This window comes from Larimichthys crocea, chromosome XXI (genome assembly GCF_000972845.2).
Source record: "Larimichthys crocea isolate SSNF chromosome XXI, L_crocea_2.0, whole genome shotgun sequence".
Taxonomy (NCBI): domain Eukaryota; kingdom Metazoa; phylum Chordata; class Actinopteri; family Sciaenidae; genus Larimichthys; species Larimichthys crocea.
In genome coordinates this window covers 11,077,501-11,099,605 of record NC_040031.1, presented here as the reverse complement: position 1 = coordinate 11,099,605, position 22,105 = coordinate 11,077,501, and the positions used below count along the sequence as shown (strand labels likewise).

The 22,105-nt window shown below is 39.4% G+C and overlaps 1 protein-coding gene across 5 annotated transcripts; it reads right to left on the bottom strand.

Moving 5' to 3' along the window:
• Window positions 1–8,401, bottom strand: LOC109140079 (toll-like receptor 10). Of its 5 annotated transcripts, XM_027272686.1 has the most exons (4): window positions 8,218–8,381; window positions 7,818–7,921; window positions 6,151–6,825; window positions 1–2,579 (listed from the first exon to the last, which is right to left on the bottom strand). In XM_027272686.1, exon 4 carries the CDS (start codon window positions 2,333–2,335, stop codon window positions 1,298–1,300), a length of 1,038 nt encoding a protein of 345 aa, XP_027128487.1. In that variant the 5' UTR covers window positions 2,336–2,579; window positions 6,151–6,825; window positions 7,818–7,921; window positions 8,218–8,381; the 3' UTR covers window positions 1–1,297. The 5 variants fall into 5 exon arrangements, with proteins under 5 accessions (XP_027128487.1, XP_027128490.1, XP_027128488.1 ...); XM_027272689.1 differs by lacking the exon at window positions 7,818–7,921 and having other exon boundaries at window positions 8,218–8,401; XM_027272687.1 differs by lacking the exon at window positions 7,818–7,921.
• Window positions 8,402–22,105: the final 13,704 nt, after the last annotated feature.

Below are 22,105 nucleotides of genomic sequence, written 5' to 3'. Positions count from 1 at the left end.
TGTAGAACAAATAAAGCTTTAATAGTCGTGACAGGAGCGGAAGTGACTGAGCTAAATCAGCATGAAAGTCATTGTTGGAGATTAGACAGATTGTTCTTGTTATGAGTGCCGCTTCTGCGAGCAATTATCCCAGCGCACTACACTTGCAACATGCGTGCACGCAGCATGATTATATGACAACGAGCTTAATCCATCTTAATTCAGTTTTAATTGAACTGCACCGGTAAGAGGATGTTTCCACCTCTCATCAAGCACAGTGAAAATTGAATGCTGTACAGTGTGACCCAGGTATCACCCCCACTGACATGCAATCTTGATCTGCTTGACATTCCCAGCAGTGTCTTTTTACTGTTTGTTAGGATTTGTTGCCACTGAGGCCTCAGGCAACAGTGTCATGTCTCTGTTTCATATCCTGAATCCCGTCGTTGACTGTCGTAAAGGACAGCAAATATTGATCCTTCTTCTGTGGTACATGGCAGCACTTACATCTCAGACAGGTCTTGGTTTCTGATAAGGTGGCATCAGTGGGAAAGAGGAACAGATAAGAGAATCTTATACCTCAGTCACAGACCTGACTTATAATAAAATATTATGCAACTAGTAACATTTATGATGCCTCTGTCACAGTTAATGAGAACTGAACACTTTACTCAACCATGTTTACTAAAAGTGAACCCAAAGGCTACAAAGCTTCAAAAATGAACATAAAGTTAAAGATTAAAGCCGCCTATGGACAAAGAAACATGCTGCATACCAAATGAGGCCCACATTTATAATTTAAAATGAAATGAATAAAAATCACTCGATCCAGGGATAACATGCGGACATGAACACCACTTTTCTCTTGAAATATACAATTTGTACAGTCTCATATTGAAATAAATGGAATATTTAGAATATAACTACAGACAGATTTTTGCATCATTATCAATTAGGACTCCAAAGTTTAAATTAAAGTCATTTTGAAGGTATTACACTATTAGTAGCTGATGTAAACATCACCTTACCTCATTTTTATCAGGTTATTACCACTTAATAAAACTTAAATATTCCAGCAAAATAACCATTTTCCAGTTAGCAGGTTACTAAAATATAGCTTTATTAATTTAAATGCAACCATATATAACCAAGCTATAATACTGCTACTGTATATGTGTTAGCCATGTTTTATTAAAGGCAACTCAGTTTGAATTTATGGCAACTATATTCCATAAAACTGCGTCATTTAGACATAAAAATGTTAGTTTTGAATCATTAATCCAACTGATTGACTTATACATTGTAATTCTATTCCCTCTCACTCCCACTGCCCTGTACTCAGTTGCTGCGAGACATACTGACAGAAACACACCCCTCCCTCCAGGTGACTGGTAGAGCTCGGTTGGGGAAAGGGAAAGTGTCTTTTAGCAAGGCAGCAGGCGTAACCTGACGAGAAGAAGAGCAGAGCTCTATGAAACATATCCTCAGCAGCAACCGGCTCAGAAAATGTTTGTGCAAACTCGCGTTTGCAACCATCCAGAGAAACATACACCAGATGGATTTGTGAATTGGACCGACAGCCCATTAAAACCTTCTCCTCAGAAAGGATCGTGTTTGCTTGGCCTATAGCTTTCTGCATCTCCCGCACTATGTACTTCTCATCACCGTTCTTCCATAGAGAAATCTGAATCAACAACCCGATTGGAACACTGAAGAAACAACACAGAGTGAACGCAAATGCTACATTTTTGGGTTCTGTGTCTCTATATACGATTAACACATTAAGTATAGCTGACGAATATATAAAAAATGCTACCATTATTAAAAAAACAATTACACCAGCAGTGTAAATTAGTGCTCTAACCCAGAGAGGGTGCATCCACACTTTATTTTGAGAGACACTATTGATTATCCTCACAGCCTTTCTGTACTTCTCATGGTCCTCAATGATCAAGCGCAGTTGGTCCGGCACCTCCATCTCACTGAACTGACCAGAATCCCATTTATAGAGTAACTCATCATTGACAGCAGTCAAAGGCTGCATTGCCTTCCCGTTGTAGATCGAGGGAGGCTGGTAGGGAACCACAGTGGACCCTTGAAGTTGCTGGTTGGAGGTGCAGAGCACCTTGAGCAGCTTATTGTTAAAGTCAGGGTCGTTGGCCTCCAGGTAGGTGAGGTGGCAGAGGTGAAGAGGAACGGAGACTCCTTGCTCCAGCAGCACTGGGACGATGGGTTTCCTCACCAGGCAGTCTCTGAACAAAGACATGTTGGCCTCCAGGAGACACCAGCGGCTCCTCACAAACTCTGGGCTGAGAACCAGCAGGACCTTCTGGCTCTGCTGGATGCACTCGGACATGTTTTCCAACACGGTGCGGCCGGGAGTGAAGTCACGCTCATGGTAGCAGACCTGCAGGCCGCAGGACTCCAGCTGATCGATGAGGGAGTGGGTCCACTGGTAGTCAGTGCTGCTGTAGCTAATGAAGACATGGTAACACTCACCATCCCTCAGTGTGGGGGGCACATAAACAGAGGGAGATGGTTGGACAGCAGACTGAGTGTCTGCAGTCTGCTGTTCATTGGCTCCATTATCTTTGAAAAAACTGAAGGGAGAGGAAAAATATCATTTAGAAATGTAGACATCTTTTTCAGAAATTCTCTATAATTCTTCATAGTTTTTTTATAGTAGTATAGCACCATGCTACAAAATGTGTATAAGCAGAAGCGGATCAGCTTCGTAACAACAACACTTCCTTGTTTTGACTCACTGTTAGGCGGACCATAATTACGTGTTTAACAGCATGGCAAACACTCTCCACATCATACCGCAACAACAACCCAATGATCCCAAAATGGCGCCTTATATAGGGTGTCTAGGAAATGTGGGAGACCCCATTCACCATACTGCATTGCTCTCCTGTCTAAGAGACACTTATTATTTATTTACCTTATCCCCATAATCCTCCCATTTTATACATACACACACACGTATTTACCAACACAACCTCCCCCCAATTCTGACATTTACACTAACATTAATAAAATACACCATTTCCCAACACCCCCATCAATCACCACTTGGATGCCCCCAGCGAACACCCTGGAGACAAAGGAGACTGGTGAGTACCATTTCACACACACTTTGCCATTACCAATAAATGAACACACAATTGCACACATATATTAGATTAATCATATTATGTCACTTTTGCATTCAATTACCAAAAAAATAATGCACACTAAATCTCATGTCCCTCTTTTGCAGGTGGAACCATGTGGCCATCACATAACCTACCAGCACCAATAAGATTTAAAAGCACAATGAATGTAAAAACATTCCATTATGAATATCAAATATCTATATGTATATCAAATGTTCAAATATGCCATGTGCAAAGTGTGCAAACCCAATAAAGTGCCACTGCTTTACAAAAGTGCCTGTGCAATTCTTAAAGTGCATGTATCTCGGTTAAAGTGCACGGTGCAATGTTCCCCCAACTCCATCCCAAGCTCCAGGGAATGAAGTCCTCTTCGTTACACTCACATGTAACTAAACTAACTAAACGGAAGCCAGGACTTAGACTGAAGTAAACAACGAGGGAACCAGAGAAGTAGATGCAACAGAATATCAAAACTGTTTTAACTGTGTAAAGAGTGTGTAACCATTGTAATGTGTTCCTAGTAAATAAACTCAGATAGTCATTATACTTACTCTAAGCTGTACAGCTCTTAAAAATGTACTTTACTTCTTTAAAAAAAAGGATTTGATGGGTTTCGAATGATCCAAAAGTGACTGACTCGGAAAAAACGCAACATTCTCAACTGAAACGTATCATCGAGGAAAACACCTTCTTGAAAAAAATAACTCCTTTCTTCCGACCTTCATTCACACTCTCACATGTAAAACAGAACAAAGGATTTTGAGTTCTGTTACTCATATCAATGTTACTAATGTAACAACACATTGTGAAATGAAACATGAAGAGCAAATACTTTCACCTGATGTCGGGTATAACAATGTCCAAAATCTAGGAAGTGTGCTGTCATATCTCTCACGGCAGAATAATCACTATCCAAACAACTCAGTGCTGCACCAAATACACAGTAAGTAGTCTATCTGACTAAAGTACAAAGTTATTGAGAATTATAATGATTATGATGCAAAACCATGAAAAGTTTCCATAACAGACTCATGACAAAAAACTCCATTTTAGCCAACCGTGTGGTCCTGCCCTTTTTAAGAATAAACACTGTTAGTCACATAAAAGGACAACATACAGTAATGCAGTAATGTACATTCATACCTGTTCATGATACAGTGATGGCAAGCAAATACAACAAAGAGTGAGCACACTGTGTGGACGAGCGAGAAACGAAACTAAATTCAGGAAGAAGGAAATAGAAAAAAAACACTTTCACTGTTCTGCTGTCAGGTTTGTTAAAGGGACAGTGTCCATTCTGATGTTTGAATGACTTCAGACATGAATGAAGTAACTTTGCCTTTAAAGGCCCTCAGTGGTTCGTGTTTGTCCAGACATTACATGTTGATTTTTGCACATTTTAGTCAAATAAGATCAGGGAGTGATTGCTTAAGAGTTGTGGCATTTGTACGTAATGTTTTTCAAGCTATACAGTTTATACAGTATGTTTTAATGAGGCTGTTAAGTCACCTTACATACAGTATTTTAAGGAGTTAATGGATTTGTACATCCTATACTCCATCTTCGAGTCTTCCCTGCTCAGCTGCTGGAATAATTACACATCTGTCCCTCCATGTGGCCTGTGGAGCTGGGTTGAAGACACGGAAAGTGTCTTGAGTTATTATCAGGACCAGGATGAATGTGTTTGTTTTTAAGAGATTACCCTGGTTACTCTCTTAAGTCAACACCGTTCACTTTGATTTACTCTTGGATTTTACTCAGGACACAAACATTGTGCTTGTGATGTAATATATTTTATTGATGTAATTTGCAATTGAAAAGGTATGAAAATGAGCAAACATGAAAATAACAGATAAATTAAATGTAATGGGTTTCTGCCATATGTCTTGACACTCAAACTGTGACTTTGCTAACTAGCTCAAGAGGTATACCAACATGAGAATCTGTGAATAAAACAAAATACAGCCACACAGGCACAAACTATATACTACTATACTAACTAATATAAAAATCACTTGTGTGTATAAATATGATTACAAAGACACTTTTAATCCCTTAATGCTTATGAGTTTTTCTTCTGGCATGCACCTATACTACAGTAACTCTAGCTAGACACACATTTGGTTTCACTGAGAATTTCTGACCCTTTACATGAAGGTAATTTTCTATGTCTTTGTGCGCAACAGCAACTATTTCTAAAAAGATAAATACCTCTTTGTGACTGAAACATATGAAGTAAATCAATCAATCCTATTTAATAATCCAATATTTAATAATACATGATGTTTCCTAAAGTTTTTACAGCAATGTCAGCTAGGTTGGGGCTGTTTATAAAAAATATTCCAAAGAATTGTTTCACTAATCCAACTGAACTATTGGTGAGCTGCAGGTCCATTCCAGGTCTATATTGCTTCTATTCCCACTGCCCTGTACTCAGCTGCTGCGAGACATACTGACAGAAACACACCCCTCCCTCCAGGTGACCGGTAGAGCTCGGTTGAGGAAAGGGAAAGTGTCTTTTAGCAAGGCAGCAGGCGTAACCTGACGAGAAGAAGAGCAGAGCTCTATGAAACATATCCTCAGCAGCAACCGGCTCAGAAAATGTTTGTGCAAACTCGCGTTTGCAACCATCCAGAGAAACATACACCAGATGGATTTGTGAATTGGACCGACAGCCCATTAACACCTTCTCCTCAGAGAGGATTGTGTTTGCTTGGCCTATAGCTTTCTGCATCTCCCGCACTATGTACTTCTCATCACCGTTCTTCCATAAAGAAATCTGAATCAACAACCCGATTGGAACACTGAAGAAACAACACAGAGTGAACGCAAATGCTACATCTTTGTGTTCTGTTCCTTCATTTAGGATTGATTGTAAACCTGCAACTGACAAAAATATAAAATATCCTGCCAATAATACAAAAACAATTACACCAGCAGTGTAAATCAGTGCTCTAACCCAGAGAGGGCGCATCCACACTTTATTTTGAGAGACACTATTGATTATCCTCACAGCCTTTCTGTACTTCTCGTGGTCCTCAATGATCAAGCGCAGTTGGTCTGGCACCTCCATCTCACTGAACTGACCAGAATCCCATTTATAAAGTAACTCATCATTGACAGCAGTCAAAGGCTGCATTGCCTTCCCGTTGTAGATCGAGGGAGGCTGGTAGGGCACCACAGTGGACCCTTGAAGTTGCTGGTTGGAGGTGCAGAGCACCATGAGCAGCTTATTGTTAAAGTCAGGGTCGTTGGCCTCCAGGTAGGTGAGGTGGCAGAGGTGAAGAGGAACGGAGACTCCTTGCTCCAGCAGCACTGGGACGATGGGTTTCCTCACCAGGCAGTCTCTGAACAAAGACATGTTGGCCTCCAGGAGACACCAGCGGCTCCTCACAAACTCTGGGCTGAGAACCAGCAGGACCTTCTGGCTCTGCTGGATGCACTCGGACATGTTTTCCAACACGGTGCGGCCGGGAGTGAAGTCACGCTCATGGTAGCAAACCTGCAGGCCGCAGGACTCCAGCTGATCGATGAGGGAGTGGGTCCACTGGTAGTCAGTGCTGCTGTAGCTAATGAAGACATGGTAACACTCACCATCCCTCAGTGTGGGGGGCACATAAACAGAGGGAGATGGTTGGACAGCAGACTGAGTGTCTGCAGTTTCAAGGGAATTCATTGGCATTATTATCTAAAGAGAAGACAGAGGTAAGAACAGAACAAACATTAATTATAAAGAAGCCCATGGATTTTAACTCTCCAGCTTGCCTTTCTCTATCCGTCCACCAGTCAGTCTTTCTCAATGCTCCCAGTGACCTTTGATTCCACCTGCTACCTTTTACCCTGTTACCTTGTTATAGCCAGAGATGTATAAAGTACCAGAGTAAAGGAGTGGAGTAGAAGTACATGTGCTATATCAAAAAACTGACTTGAGTAGAAGTTGAAGTGTTCTTTAAACACCATACTTAAGTAAAAGTACTAAAGTATTCAAAATGTTTTGTACTTAAGTATTGCAAGTAGAAGTATGTAAATAAATGCTACTCAAGTACTTAATGTAAAAGTACAAGTAAAAGTACAAGTACAAGTACTGTTGTTTATATTATTTCAAATATTTATTATGGCACAACTTCTAATGTTACAGTGTTACAATGTTCATGGTAGAGTTCTGTGATTTCCCATGGTCTGTGAATGCGTCTGAATAAATGCAGAGCGAGGGGGCGGGGCAGCAGGTGAGAGCGCGCACCTGGGTGTCAGGTGTATGACGTACGGCGCACGAGCGAGGTTGTTGTGTGACACCGGGTCTGTTATGTTGTTGTTTTTTTTGCCGTGGTTACGGCCGACAGTCACCGAGTCCTGTAACCAAACCGTTCAGCAATAAATGCAGGTTTGTTCAATAACGCCTCGTCATTCATCACGTGTCCGGCTGGACGCTACAATAGTAACGAGTAACGATTCAGCACATGAAAAATGTATCGGAGTAAAAGTATTAAATTCATCAAAAATATGTAGTGCAGTAAAAGTAGAAGTTGGGGGAAAAAATAATACTCCGAAAAAGTACAGATACTGCATTTTAGTACTTAAGTAGTTCCACTTCGTTACTATACATCTCTGGTTATAGCGCACCTGCTCCTCTTGTCACAGTTACAATGTTCTTCTACCCAAACCTGATTCAATTATCTGTACCTGTAACTGTTCTTGTCCCTGCATGTCTGTACGTTTTCCTTCCCAGCTCCTGTTAATCTGTGGATTCTAGTCTGCTTCTGCTTGGACTTTGGTCCTTTTCCCTACTGCCACCAAATGACACATGCAATATATCAATTAGGGTGGATTAAATGCACTAAAATCCTCTTCGTAAAACTGAATATAATCCAACAGGACCACAAACTAACAGACAGCAGACAGAAAGAGTCTCCAAAATGACCATATATTTACAATTTACAAATGAAGAATTCACCACAACCACCAACCCCCTCTTTCAAGAAAACTGTTGTCAGTGATACTATCATGTAGAAATAAAGTTATATTCTGCAAATTCATTATTGTTTTAACTAAGGTAAAGCTAGAAAAGAACATATTTTCATACCTGTAGATGATACGCGCAGAAACCAGTGCCGCAGTGGGTGACCAACAAAAGTATGAGGAAGTTGGGAGGATAAAAGGTTTTATTAAAGGCATACACTATGTTGTCTTCTACCACTGGTTTCATAACACGTTAGTACAAGGACTTTACCTTTAATTACTAATTACTCTCAAGTTGCGCCACCCTCCCTCTGCATGCTCTAACCTGTCTGGATCAGGTTGTATGTTTCACTTTCATTTCAGTGAAAAAATAACTGCAGATGTCTAGAGGGCAGCCCAAACAGATCTTATACAACAAAAACCTTCACGATTCACACTCTCCAATCCCAATAGTGACTCTGGGATCCTCCAACTTCAAGGGAAGTGACCAAATAAAGATCAGTAAGCAAGGCCTGTCTGTGTCAATGACCTAGGGCTCTTTTAATATCTGTGAGATATTGAAAACCGAGGGGAATTTCAATCATCAAAACCACCTTCCTATCCCAGCCGACATTAAAGAACAATTTAGAGGATAGGAAATCAAACCGTATTACTCTCCTCTGGCTTTTGTTCAGAAATTAGGTTCTCCAAATCATTACACCAAGATAAAAAGAGGAGATATTAAGGAGCTTGACCTCAGGGATGGAAAAATCTTTCTTGTTCCTTTTCTGTGTTTCTGTGAGACCGGTGACCATTTCTAATCTTTTGATGACAGAACTGAGCAAGTGCCTCAGGGAAAAGAAGAAAGCAGCTCTGACAATGTAATGTAGCTGTAATCGAGACCAACATCTGCTGCTCTCTTGATGCACCCATAAGACGAGCGCTAAGCGGTCAGGCTGGTGGACACTTCACTCAATTCAACTTCAGTAGGGAAATGAAAGTTATAAAAAGTCCACTTGAGCACTCAGTGGATTATCTTGACTTTATTGTATGTACAGTTTGACAGCTAACATACTGATGTACTGAGCAATATTTGCATATTCATAGATTCTGGATGAGACAATAGATATTACAAATTAAGAGACTTTACTTAGGGCTAGGGTCAGGGTTAGGGTTGGGTTTGGGCTCCACAACTTCTACTGTGGAACAAAATATATCAGACACAAACTGTTAATTCAAAAGAGAGGCTGGAGGAGATCTTGAATATTTACTAATGCTTTAAAGATTAGTTATATGTCAGTTGAGACATACTTGAGCATGACACTCAGCTTTATCTTTTTAAATTGTATTAACCAGGTTTCAGGAAACTGAACCTTCCGGGAAAGGTTTGCAGAGAATCTGAACCAAAATCCATTTAGCAAAGTATTACAAGCTGCAGACTAGATGGATTATTGCAAAAGATCATATTAATGATTTAATAACATCAACTGCAGACTTGTTAGCTTACATAAGCAGATTTATATCTTCTAACTGGACCTATAAATCATAAACAAATCATTTAGTAACATTATTAAGATAGGGTTAAACCATGATAAAGAGTGCCTTAATAGAGAGCAGTGTCTTATCTTTTTTTTATAAACAGTTAGTTCTGACCAAGTCATTTGGTCAGAGGCATTCCATGAGGGCTGATGTAAAGAACAATGTCTCTGAGGCTTTTAACTGCATGTATCACTCTGCTTCACAGGTGTTTTACATTTGTTTTATTAATGGCTGTTATCTATCTCAGGTTGTAATGAACTTTTTTTCCACAAATAACATTTGACTCAAACACTGATTGATCGTCAGAAGAAGACGAAGGGAAGGAAGGAAGGAAGGAAGCCTGGATGCTTCGGCACAAACCTTTAAGCGTGCTCACATTAGACAAATTAGAGACGAGCAAAAACAAACACTTTGAGGCAAACAACGCAGGCTTTGAACTGCTTTCAGACTTGGCTATGTCTCTGAAATATTAATGTTGACTGGGCTACAGTGACGTGGACTTCGATAGATCAAGGTTAGCAAGCTGCTGTTCAGGAAAATGTGGATGTGTTATTTAGCAGCAGTCCAGTTGAGGAACTATTTGTGTTGGTGGAGCCAAATAAATGATTCAATTAACAATCAAATCATAATCTGTTGTAACGTATCACTGTAACCTAATAAAAAGCAATAAAAGCAATATCATAAAAGGTCAGTGAGCACGGTTATGATTCGGACATAGGGCCAAAACTGCAAACCAGTACAACATCCCTCCGCCTCATGTGATATTGCTTAATTATATTCCATTTGCACAAAATGATGCCCTGCAAATAGCAGCTCCACAAATATAAGACATGACTCTACATAGATTCAGGTTACAACTATAAAAATTATTTCTTGCCATAAGTTTATATATTTTATCCACACAGAGCTGATCGTGTATGAAGGTTCTTCAATAAATTGCCATCTCAGTTTACACTTTGAGTACACTGAACCTACAACCTGCACCAGATGCTTCCACAGCATCACACCCTTGTATAAACTACACACAAGCAAGATTTTCCACTTGCACATAAATCCCAGATCCCGCAGTGCATGAACTATTATTCATGCAGGTATTTTCCTTTTTTTTTTTTTTTTTACTTTGGCTGAATGTAAGGCATTAAAGCTATTTATTAGTTGTGGCAGTTTTTAGGACAGGTAGATGGGTAATGAGAAGATGGGAGAGGCAGTGGAACATTATGCATGTGTGTGTCTGTGTTTGTGTCTGTGTCTCCAGCTTAGTTTTGAACGTTACATATTACACCACCTGAGCTAGGATAAAGAAAAATGTACTTTTGCCCAGTTTCTTCTGTCACCACATCTACATACCGAACATAAATCTGCAGTCATGGCCTTTGCTGTCTTCTTTGTCTTTGTGTATGTGCCAACTGAGACACAATTAATCGTCTTCTCCAGCCTTGGCAGACATTAGTGACCTGGTCTGTCTGTTATCATTATTCATAGCATACGATTAGAAGTATGTCTGTCCATGTGTACTTGTATTATATTTATTTGCCCATGCAATTGTTCTCCATGCTTGTGTCTTCTTTAGCCATTCTAACTGTTGTGGAGAAATTGCTGAAGTCAAAGGTCAATGGTGAGGTCAGGAAGGAAGAAAGTGTTCAGGAGCCTCTGATGTCTTATGCTGTAATATTTATTGATGTTTGGCCAAGGAGAATTAGAGACACTCTCAAAGTTCATCAGAAGTGCCTGAGTCGGTCTCACATTCTGCCCAACTCATCCTGGTGGAAAGACTTTAAACCCCAAGATAACACCACAAATACTACACGCCCAGAATAAGTCAAAGAGAATGTTTTTACCCATGCAGGTGTTATTGTCGGCATATTCTAGTCTGGAGACACAGATGTCTGTTTACGCAGATTGGACCGTCAACGGCAAGCTATCTATTTTGTCTAAGAAGGCAGCAATAGGCCTCTGGCCACCACAGTGTTGAGACAGACTGGCACCCACTGTTCTCAACCAACACTAACTATATTTATAATGTCATTCTGTTGGTCTGCCCGTCCACCACGTTAGTCCAAATTGAAATATTTCTCTTATTATCACTACAGGATTGGTTGCCATGCACTTTTGTACGGCCGTTGTTACCAAATAATAAATCCTACCGACTTTGGCGATACCCCGACGTTGCTAGTGCAACCATGAGGTTGACCATTTTTGTTTTGAGTGAAATATTTCAACACTATGAAATTTACTACAGACAATATCTTTGCTTCAGGATGAAATATAACTGCTTCTGAGATCCCCTGACTTTTCATCTAGCTCCATCATTTCAGTTCAGATTTCAATGTGTCCACTGCACTTTTGTTTATTAACCAAATACCAGAAAAGCCTAACATTCCCATGACCTTAGCTGTGCTTTGTGTTTAAAGCCAATCAGCATGTATGTATCCTGTGATGCTAAACACGTTAACATTATAGCCATCTGCTTAATGTGAGCATTGTGAGCATGTAAGCACGCTGACATTCAGCTTATTGCACCAATGTGACTAAGTGTAGCCTCGCAGAGCCACAGCACTGCTGTAAACTGAATCAATTCAAATGGTTTTTCAGGTGAAGTCCAGTCCGCTTGAGTAGTTTGTAAAAGCAAACCCATCGTGATATCACCCCTATGTCTTGTAGGCAACCGTTTTGAAGCCTCGAGTTGGCGTCATGGATGTTGCCATCTTCAGTTTTTTGGAGCCAGAAGTTACCATATTTGGGCGAAAGCATGGAACTAACTGGTGGGTGATAAACTGGGAGTTGGGTTGCACTTGGCACTGACTCGAAATGGTGGTTTGACAGATTTCTTGTATTACAGTTAAACAGTACAATACAGTAATTTGATGAGTCACCTTTAATCCAAATTTTGTGTTAAACTAGATGGTCTCACTGAGAATGACTCATCAATTACAAGGTGGCCACGCCCTAAAGCATAACCTCCTTTTTTCTATCTTTTTCGCTCTAAATGGAGCCATAATTTACTAAATGAACATCATGCTGTGTGGAAGAAGACGTGAAACTAGGAATCCATAAACTCACAAGGAAACTCAGTTACTGAGGTAATAAATCAAGTGAGAAGTAGGGTAATTTTTCCATAAGTCTCTATACAAATTGACTTGTTTTTAAAGCCAGTGGAGCTGGCCATCAGAAAGAATGCGGGTTTAAGACACCTTACACAACACAGACCTGGAGGCTCTGTTCAGTAATTATGTTCTGTCAGAGGTGTTGTACATTAGTCACAAAGGTATAGAGCCTTTATTAGTTCTATGGCTTAAGAGCACAACATGTTCCACTATTTTTCTTGTGATGATGTAAATGGAGTATTGAAATATTTCATTATGCAGCTGAACAACTTACAAAGAGGTTTTACTTAACTGGGTCGTCTGAAATAGGCGCTGTGTGTACATATGGCGATAAGATTGCATTATCACATCAAATCCCTTGACAAACATATTATATGAACACAGCTAATATTTACCTTTCTTCCCAGTAATCAGTTGCTCGACCTAGATCATGAAATTAGTTTAATGGTGTATATTGATTTAATGTATAGTAGAATGAGCAGGTTTAAAAAGGCCCAGGTGGGTATAGAAAGGCTGTTTATCTATATAATTTAATATAGACAGAGGAAGGTCACATCAAGTCTTTAAAAAGTACATGAGACTTGGAGAGAGCAGCAGAAGAGAAAGAGGACCTCATAGATTAGGATCTTCTGCAGAAGCAGTCGCAGGTCTTAACAGAGTGGGGAAAAGGCTTTTTGCTAGACAGTTGGATATTTATCTTTTTACAGCATGTCTGGATCCCTGTGCACACACGGTGAGAAGTTAGCAGCCCTTAAATTTCCAGGGAGGCCTTATGGAAAAAAGAAATGAATGAAATCAAAGGAATTATACCGATGCAGATAATTTGAGAATTTAAAAGCAAACAAAAAAATGTTTTCATTACAAAGTTTGTTTGAGGACAATAATTACATTCCTACCTTAAAAAGGATTGAAGACCAAAAATAACCACGTCTGCTTTCATCTCCTAGTTTATTTAGTACTTAATCTCAATTACGTTGCATTTATCAGGTTCAGAAGCAATGTTTTTTTTGTGTGTGTGTGTGTGTGAATGACACACTACAATTATGTTCTACTCAGATAAGATAGGGAAATTTGTTCTGGACGGAACTGAGTTTCAAAATCCTTTTTTAATGCATTCTGGTGGCTTTTAAAGAATGAAAGTAACACAGTGATGAACAGAAGAATATCTAGTTCACATTTTTTTTCAATTCTTTGCTGCAAAAAAGTGTGATCAAATGGGAAAAATATGATATTATCTTTATCAGTAGGGAGGTGTCCGAGACAGCCCATTAGAAAAAAAGGTATAAGAACCAACTGTTAGAGCTCCTCAGGGAGCCTTTTCTCTGTAACCCCTTTTGTGTGCTGCACTGTTAAACGCTCCTTCTTGTACAGGAATAATAAATTCAACTTTGACACTTTGAATCCAGTCTTCCTTAATAAAGGGTTTTTCTTTAATAAAAAATCCCATAACAAGGTGTATGGCAGACATACAAGGTACAAGATTTTGACTGGCATCTGTTTAGGATGCCTAGTTAGGAGTTTTTTATATCCTCTGAAAATGAACAAAAACTCTCACAAAAGTTCCAGTGTGATTTCCGCCTACGTAACTCGCCAGACTAGTGCCCTCACATCTAAGATTAGTACACTTCCAGTGGTTAATCAAATTAACTCTTATATTGATCGGCTGGTTTGATCTGTGATGTAATAACAGTAGCCAGACACAATGGAAGAGGAACACGTCTGCTTTGTGTTCATTCAGTCTTCCCATTTTGTTCATTGCTGTATATCCTGTACAAACACATTATGGCAATCTGTGTTGACACTGGGATACACAGACAGGAGAGGGCTTTATTTGCCCAGTTTTAAAATAGGTGCCACAGACAAAGACAATGACACAGCCAGAAGAAATGCCATTATGTCATAAAAGAGGCCGTATGTGCTCTATGGATACAAAGAATTACTTTTACCATCGCAAAAAAAGGAGAGGCAATGAAATGCATGTTGTAACCTGACACTGAAACACCAAAAGTGTATGGACTTTTTTTAAAATTATTATTATTACTATTTTATCCATTGCTTGAACCATTAATAGGGATGTGATTAAAAAGTGTAGGATTTAGTGTCATCTAGCATCTTCCCAGCATAAAGGATAAACAGTGACCAGAAGTTCTGAGATTGTTGACGTGTAAAAATTAATTTTCAATGCTGGGCTTGTAGCAGTGTGATGTAGGGACAGAGCAGAGCCAGAGATATCTTATTGTATTCAACGCATTCTTTTTCCTCAACACCTGGTGCCTACATTACCTACAATGCAGTTGATAGGTCAGCCACAGCCGACAGTGACTTAAGCGACGTCGCTTGAGGCAATTTATCAGATTCTGTGCAGTAATAGGGCTTCATACTCACCAAGACTTGTTACTCTGGGACTTTTTTCTAAAAGAAAACCAGCACAAATAAACAGCGGAGTTCCCCTTCTGCGCTTTTGCTTTACATCTTGTGGTTGTTTCTTTAGGAAATTTTACAAAGCAACATTTCTGGTTTGGCAAAATGAGAAACTGTCCACAAAGCTAACGTCATACAAACCAGTAGACACCACTGTGTCAATCGACTGACCTTCCTCTCCAGAGGCTCCAGAGCAGTGGTTTCCTCCATTTACTTCTTCCATCGTGTTTTTTCCCTTGTCTTTTGAAAGAGCTTGGGCTGTGCCGGGAGGCCGAGCGATTATGGGCCAATAAAGTCCTTTGAGACATTATAAGTGAAACTGAGTTATACAAATAGACTTGACATGACTACTGAATGATTTCAATCACCAGAACTGTAGAACAGCCAGCCAAAATAAGGTTCAGGCTGAAGCAACAAGCCCTCAATCTTTTTGTTGTTGTTCCACCTGCAGAATATTTACTGAAATATTAACCTGATTTGTTATTTCATACTGATATTCACTATAAACTAAGTAATGTATCCAAGCAAATGTTGGCAGTCTCTCAGTATCTCATCATCTTAGAGACTAAGATATATTAAAGTGAATCTATTTACTAAAATGAAACGATTACATTATTCTATTATGTATTAACAGATAAGTAATAGAATAACCCTCCTAGATGTATTAGTATCTCAAGCGAGGGTCTTGTATCTATGAGTACCTGTGATTACACTTTGACTGTTGTGTGGCGAGACCCACCAGCCTCTAAAATTCCAGATATGTAAACTGAACTGGGGTCAAGTGTCAGTATGTTCAAATGTTTTCATGAGTTGAACGGTGACATGACGTGTGAGTATGTGAACTATATGAAATTTGGATGTTGCGCACGATCTCAGGAGACCCTAAAAGCCCAATGCTGGAATGCTGGTTACTCTGAAGATTGGATGAGAAAATAATCAGGATTTGTTTAGATAATGAAGAATGTGAATACATCTAAAAAAAAATGTTCCTGCAAATTGTCCCTGAATTTCTTGCCAATACAGTAGGCCTGTATCCCAAAATCTGACTGTGGGAGCTGAATTTCTGTGGAAATTTGACCCCTGCATCATCTATTCCGTTAGAAAATATCACGAATGTCCCACACACGTTCTCCCCTCTGGGCTCTCGGCTTTTGTGGTCAAAAATATAAAAGGGAACCATTAAATCAGTGCCTCGGAAAAATGGAGAACAATTGCCAAGGCTGGAATACAATCCTTTATAGAAAAACAGAAAAACACGCAGACACTTGTTTTCTGTCTCCATATGAGACAATTCTGCATAGTGGTGCAAATATTTTCGCTTGGATTCCTGGAAATCATGTATCATAATCATAACGCACACATGCTCATGTTTACCACCCTCGCCTGTTTGTTTGGTATCACTTTACATTGAGTTACCATGGTGTTACCATGAAGCTAGTTGCGTAGGCCAACTCACATGGAACATATTATTGTGTGAATATACGAACAGCGTTAATGTTAAGGCCCTTACATAATCGCTCTCCATGTTGAAGCAGCACAGCAGAGATGGTTGGATGATGAAGGCACAGAGCCTACAGGTGAATTCTATAGGACGGAGGTTTGGCTTTATGAAGACCGACAGCAGAACTTTTAGCAATTATAGAGGTTAGATTTTCTGGATAAGTATATATCATGTGACTGTGAAGACATAACTGGACTATGTGCAAACATGCAAACCAACTGCATGTTACTGTTACTGCCTCTGTATCAGCCTGGATATTTCTTTGTGCAATACTTTGTAAAACACTTTGCCACTTTACTCTCTGGGGTAAACACTGGGGTTCAGATGTTTTGATCATATAATGTGTGTTTCCTGTTTTTTTTGCATGTCTTGTGCACTTCCCTTATTTGGACTGTGTTTTGCTGAGGATGGCAGGGAGAGATATCAGTAGTTCAAGGACAGGAGAGGAAAGGACGTGAGAAACAGGCCTGAGAAGTGTATTTTTGATACATAATGTTCATTGCTGAGCAGACTCATCAGTGAGGGAGGTGTCTGTGACAGCCCATCTAAAAAATGTATAAGAACCAACTGATAAGGCTCCTCAGGGAGCCTTTTCTCTGCAACCCTCTTGTGTGTTGCACTGTTAAACTCTCCTTCTTCAAGAATAACAAATTCTACTTAAACTTTGAAACTTTAAATCCAGTCCTCCTTATTCAAGGGTCCTTCCTTAAAAATTCTCATAACAGTCAGAGTTCCAATAGTGTAATATCTGTATAATATGTTCATATCTATTTATTTATGTAATTATCACGAGGCACATAGAAGAATTCGAGCTGGAGACGGTGGTAGAGGTTCAAAAAATGCTAAAAGTTTACTAGTCACATATTTGGTGATACAACATATGTCCAGGCAAAAGTACAAAATCATCAGGGTGATACAACATATGTCCAGGCAAAAGTACAAAATCACCAGGCAAGAATCGTAGTCAAAAACAGGCACAAGGTCAAGAATAGGGTCAATCAAAAACTGGAAAATTCAAGACGAGGAAACGCTGGATCGCTGTACAAGACAAGACAAAGTGGGGACAAACAAGGGGAGGGGAGGGGACGCTCAAACACATCAGGCACAGGTGAAACACATTTAGGAGAGGCAGGTAATCAGAGAGCAGGGATAACACACAGGGGAGGGTGGAGACTTCAAAGACAGGACATGACAGTAATACTTGAATATAGTTGTATTCAGAATATTCTCTATTTTTAGTATATTATGTGTTATATTCATACTTATATATATATGTTAAACACTTTTAATGCTGAGCTGACCGCTTCCTTTTGTCCAACACATTTCATTGTTTTGTTGACCCTGTGTTAACTTGCATGTGATTAAAAAAAAACTTGAAACTTGAACCTGTGGTGGGCACATTTCCTTGTGTGGGATACCAAACGGGAAGACTTGGTTCTCCAAGTAATAATGGCTCTCTGGCCTCAGTTTGAGAACCACGGATCTAATCCTATTTTTGAAGTATCTTTGTACTTCTAAGTAAGTAAGGAATAAACTAGTCACTCAGAGTACAGGGGTTGCATGTCTTCCCTCCCTCTGTGTGTGCAAACACATTATTTCAGATAGAGAAAACACAGATAATGTGCTAAACTGTCGTTAACAGATTTTTTGGAGGTTTAGGGTGTGATATAATTTAAAGGGCCTCAATACTGCCGTACAATACGGAGGGCAGTGCGACACAAAATATAAATACAATACTGCCACTCATCACACAGCAGAGACATTACGCCATGACAAAATTAAATGTTGTAAATGCAATTTGATCCAAAAAATATTCTGTGTACTCTGGAACACACAAGGAAACAGAACCAAGCATTAAATCAAGGAAGTGTTGTAGATTTAAGTTTGATTTATGTTGGGTTATGTGATTACTATAATATACAGTATCAAACAAAACAAATAACACTCAAAGGTAATATTTATATGACATTGACTACCTTCATGATATAGGACACTGATAATCAGGAAAATACATGAATTTTAAATGAATTTAGTGTTTAGTAGTTGATATTGTTGGACAGTATAGTTCGGTTAACATCATACTCTGGAATGTTTTGATCTCAGAGAAGCTACAGCCTTTGTTTCGCCAAGTTTCCCTTGATGCCAAGCAGACAAAACATTATCCATCACTGAAACGCGTAACATGTCAAAAGTGAAAGGACACGCAGCTGGAAAAATTACACTGAGCTACACGAGAGGATAACAAAGGTTCAAGAATATTCAAGAGTTTTAAAAGGTACGCACTCTTTTTCAGATGACCTGCCATGACCGTCTCACACAAGATAAGAAAACTTGTTGAGATAATGTTTTATTAAATTCCTTTTTCTCATATTCAACGAGAGTGTTAATCATCTAGGCATAACAACACAAGAGAAATGCCTTGATCCCCTGTGAGAATAGTCAACCTTTGTCAAAATCCAATAAGCTTGTGAAGTTATTTTTTTTTTCATTTTGCCTTTGTTTCTGCGAGGTAATGACGTGGGTCATACACACAGTCAGGTTTTTGATAATATCTCATTTGTTGTCATTAAAGCGGTATTATTACAGAGCGTGCATCCATTTGTCCTCTGCTGCTCCATTTTAGATCTTTATTAAAAATGTATGCCTCGTGACAAAAGCTGAGAACAACAACCCAGAGGAGATGGAGACACGGACGGTCTCGCATCTCCCCATGAGTCAGTGCTGATGCCGTAATTGATCCAATCAGTTTTCATTACACTTCCAATATCAGGACTCTGGAGGACAAAGTGTTCACATCGTGATTTGTGGCAGAGCGTCACTTGTCCCATCGTTTGTCTTCATAGAGTAGTTTTATGATTTCATATTTTGAGGGAATTGCGAGATAGCAGTGAACTGAGGCTGGTTTTACACGCAAAAATGTTAAAGATTAGGCATCAGTGTATACTTGGAAAACCTCACCACAAGTAGAATATTGTAATCCATCCATCCATTATCTGTAACCGCTTATCCTCATCAGGGTCAGCCTATCCCAGCTGACTTTGAGCGAGAGGCAGGACAAAGTCGCCAGTTCATTGTAGGGAACATCGAGAGAAACCACCACAGCTACGGACAATTTAGAGTCACCAATCAACCTATTAACTGCACGTCTTTAAAGTAGAATGTTCCATTAGGTAATTATCTTAAGACCTCAAAAGGAAGAACCTAAAATGAACCCTCTGTTTCCCTGAAACGTGTTTTTTCTTCCTTTCGATTCAACTGACCTTTCGTTTAGCCTTGCCCCCTTGGTTACTGTTGCTATTATAGTTCAGAAATATTCTTCAGTTTTGAAGCCCCATTTTTGTGGCATCACAACGATCAGCACAAGCAGCTCTCTGACTTTAAAAGTAGCTAGTGCACTTGGAGCACCCAAGACGTTCACATTTGCTATGGCATGATTTGAATAATGGTTTCAAACAAATGAGAATAGCCTTTTTGGATGAGGATCAAGGGGGGTAAGTTATCTAATATTCACCGCCAAGGGAAGGCTTTAGTGAACAGTCAATTACTTGTCCTGTGACCAGATTTATCGTATAATCCATGACGAGTTCTACGCCACAGATTGGAAACTATTGATTTAGATTTTAGGCTAGAGATGTCAGAAGCTGCCTTGCCAACATGTCCAAAAGCAAGAAAACAATTTCCTTCCAGCTCCGGGTTCACAATGTTTAGCAGACACTAAAAAACTTAAATCATAACAAGAAAATCTTAATCTTGTTTATGTTGTGGGGGGGAGGGGGGGTTACATAACCGTCTCCTTCTAAAATACCTTTCAGTTCATACCAAAACCGTCAAACCAGACTTATCAAGATTACTTTTATCGGTTCTTAAGCACTATTAAGTCCATCCAAAATAAAATCGTTAGAAAAATAATCCATAACTTTTATTGACCTCTGCATTGCAACAAAATCAACAGGTGCCTGGCACGCAATGTGCCTTTAATTCAAATACAAAGCGTTCAAAGCGTTGAATTGAAATACTGTACAGAACAGATGCATCAATAAATCAGTTCTGGTGAAGACCCAACATTTCCCGGTATTTTCTAATAAAAAGACATCTTGTCATTTCCTCTTTTTTTTTTGGCTTGAGAACACATGGATGAGCATATTTCTTCAACAACAAAAAACAAAAGATATGAGCTGCAAGGTGAGTTCAGACTGGCAAAAGTCTCTGGCAAAACAAGCATTGCGTCACCGTTGTATGATCAGAGATAAACAACCCTATCAAACCTTCACCAGTGTATTAGTATACCCTACGGGAAAGGATAATTCATTGCAGCTTACAGTTTATATGCTCACAAATACACTGAAAGATTATTATTATTGTTAAACCCATGTTGAATTTCACGCACTCTTAGACAACAATCATCAGAAAATGACCCCAGATAGTACTGGCAAACCTTTGTTAATAAAAAGAATAATTCAGGCTCCGTTTGACAGTTTTACTGCATGCTCATGGAATATTCGTCAGGCAGAGTTGTATATCAGCTATCAAACTGCTGATAGACTAGAGACTTCATCAAAACCAGATTTTTCATCCATGGCCAAATCTCAGATTTGCCTCCAAAAGCACAAAAAAAAAAGAGAGAAAAATACGTTAACTGTGATTGCTTAGGAGTAGTACCATGCACCGCAGGCCTGTCATGCTTTATATTTCCCAACATGTATGAGGCTGTACTAAGAGAGATACTCTTCATTCAAAGAATGTGTAGAGCGCTTTCTTTTTTCCTTTTCCAAAACCAAAATCATAAGAACATGTGGGTGAAGCATTCCTGCTACGTAGCTTACTACCTACAGCAGTAACCTAGAGTAACTTCCAAAGCCAAGGAGGACATCTTTATCTAATTAACTAACAGGTTATGTTACAGCTAACATATTCACCGTGTAACACATTCAGACTTTGTGGAAGCCATCATGGATCCTACCAGGGTTTGGAGTAATCTTAGCAGTTCTGCCCTGCTTTTTGAAGTTTACATCAGCGAACACTATCCAAGCTATCTTACATTTGACACTTTAGTCCTCCTAAAACCTTTCAACGTTACTCTAAGTAGAAACCAAGCAGCAGGTTTTGTAGCTCTGAAGTGAAGTGGAAGAGCCAAAAACTGCAGTACCTCAAACGGACACTTGGCATTGGCTACAGAACGAGTCAATCTCCATAAGTCCCCATGTTAAAATGCCCAACTTCACAGCAGAGATAAACATGTTTACAGCCTGGTACGAAAAACAGTTTTGGTCTCTATAGCTATTTTTTTTGTTCATGACAACTGTACTGAGGGTGATTTTTTTTTCATAGAACTCACCTGTTCAAATTATATTAAGACTTAAAGTTATGCAGAATTAAGAGCGTTGCTGCCACGTCTTTGCCCATTTATATCTTAGCCGGCAGAGGCAGGACTGCTAAAATGGCAATGGCCAGAACCAACACATGAGCTT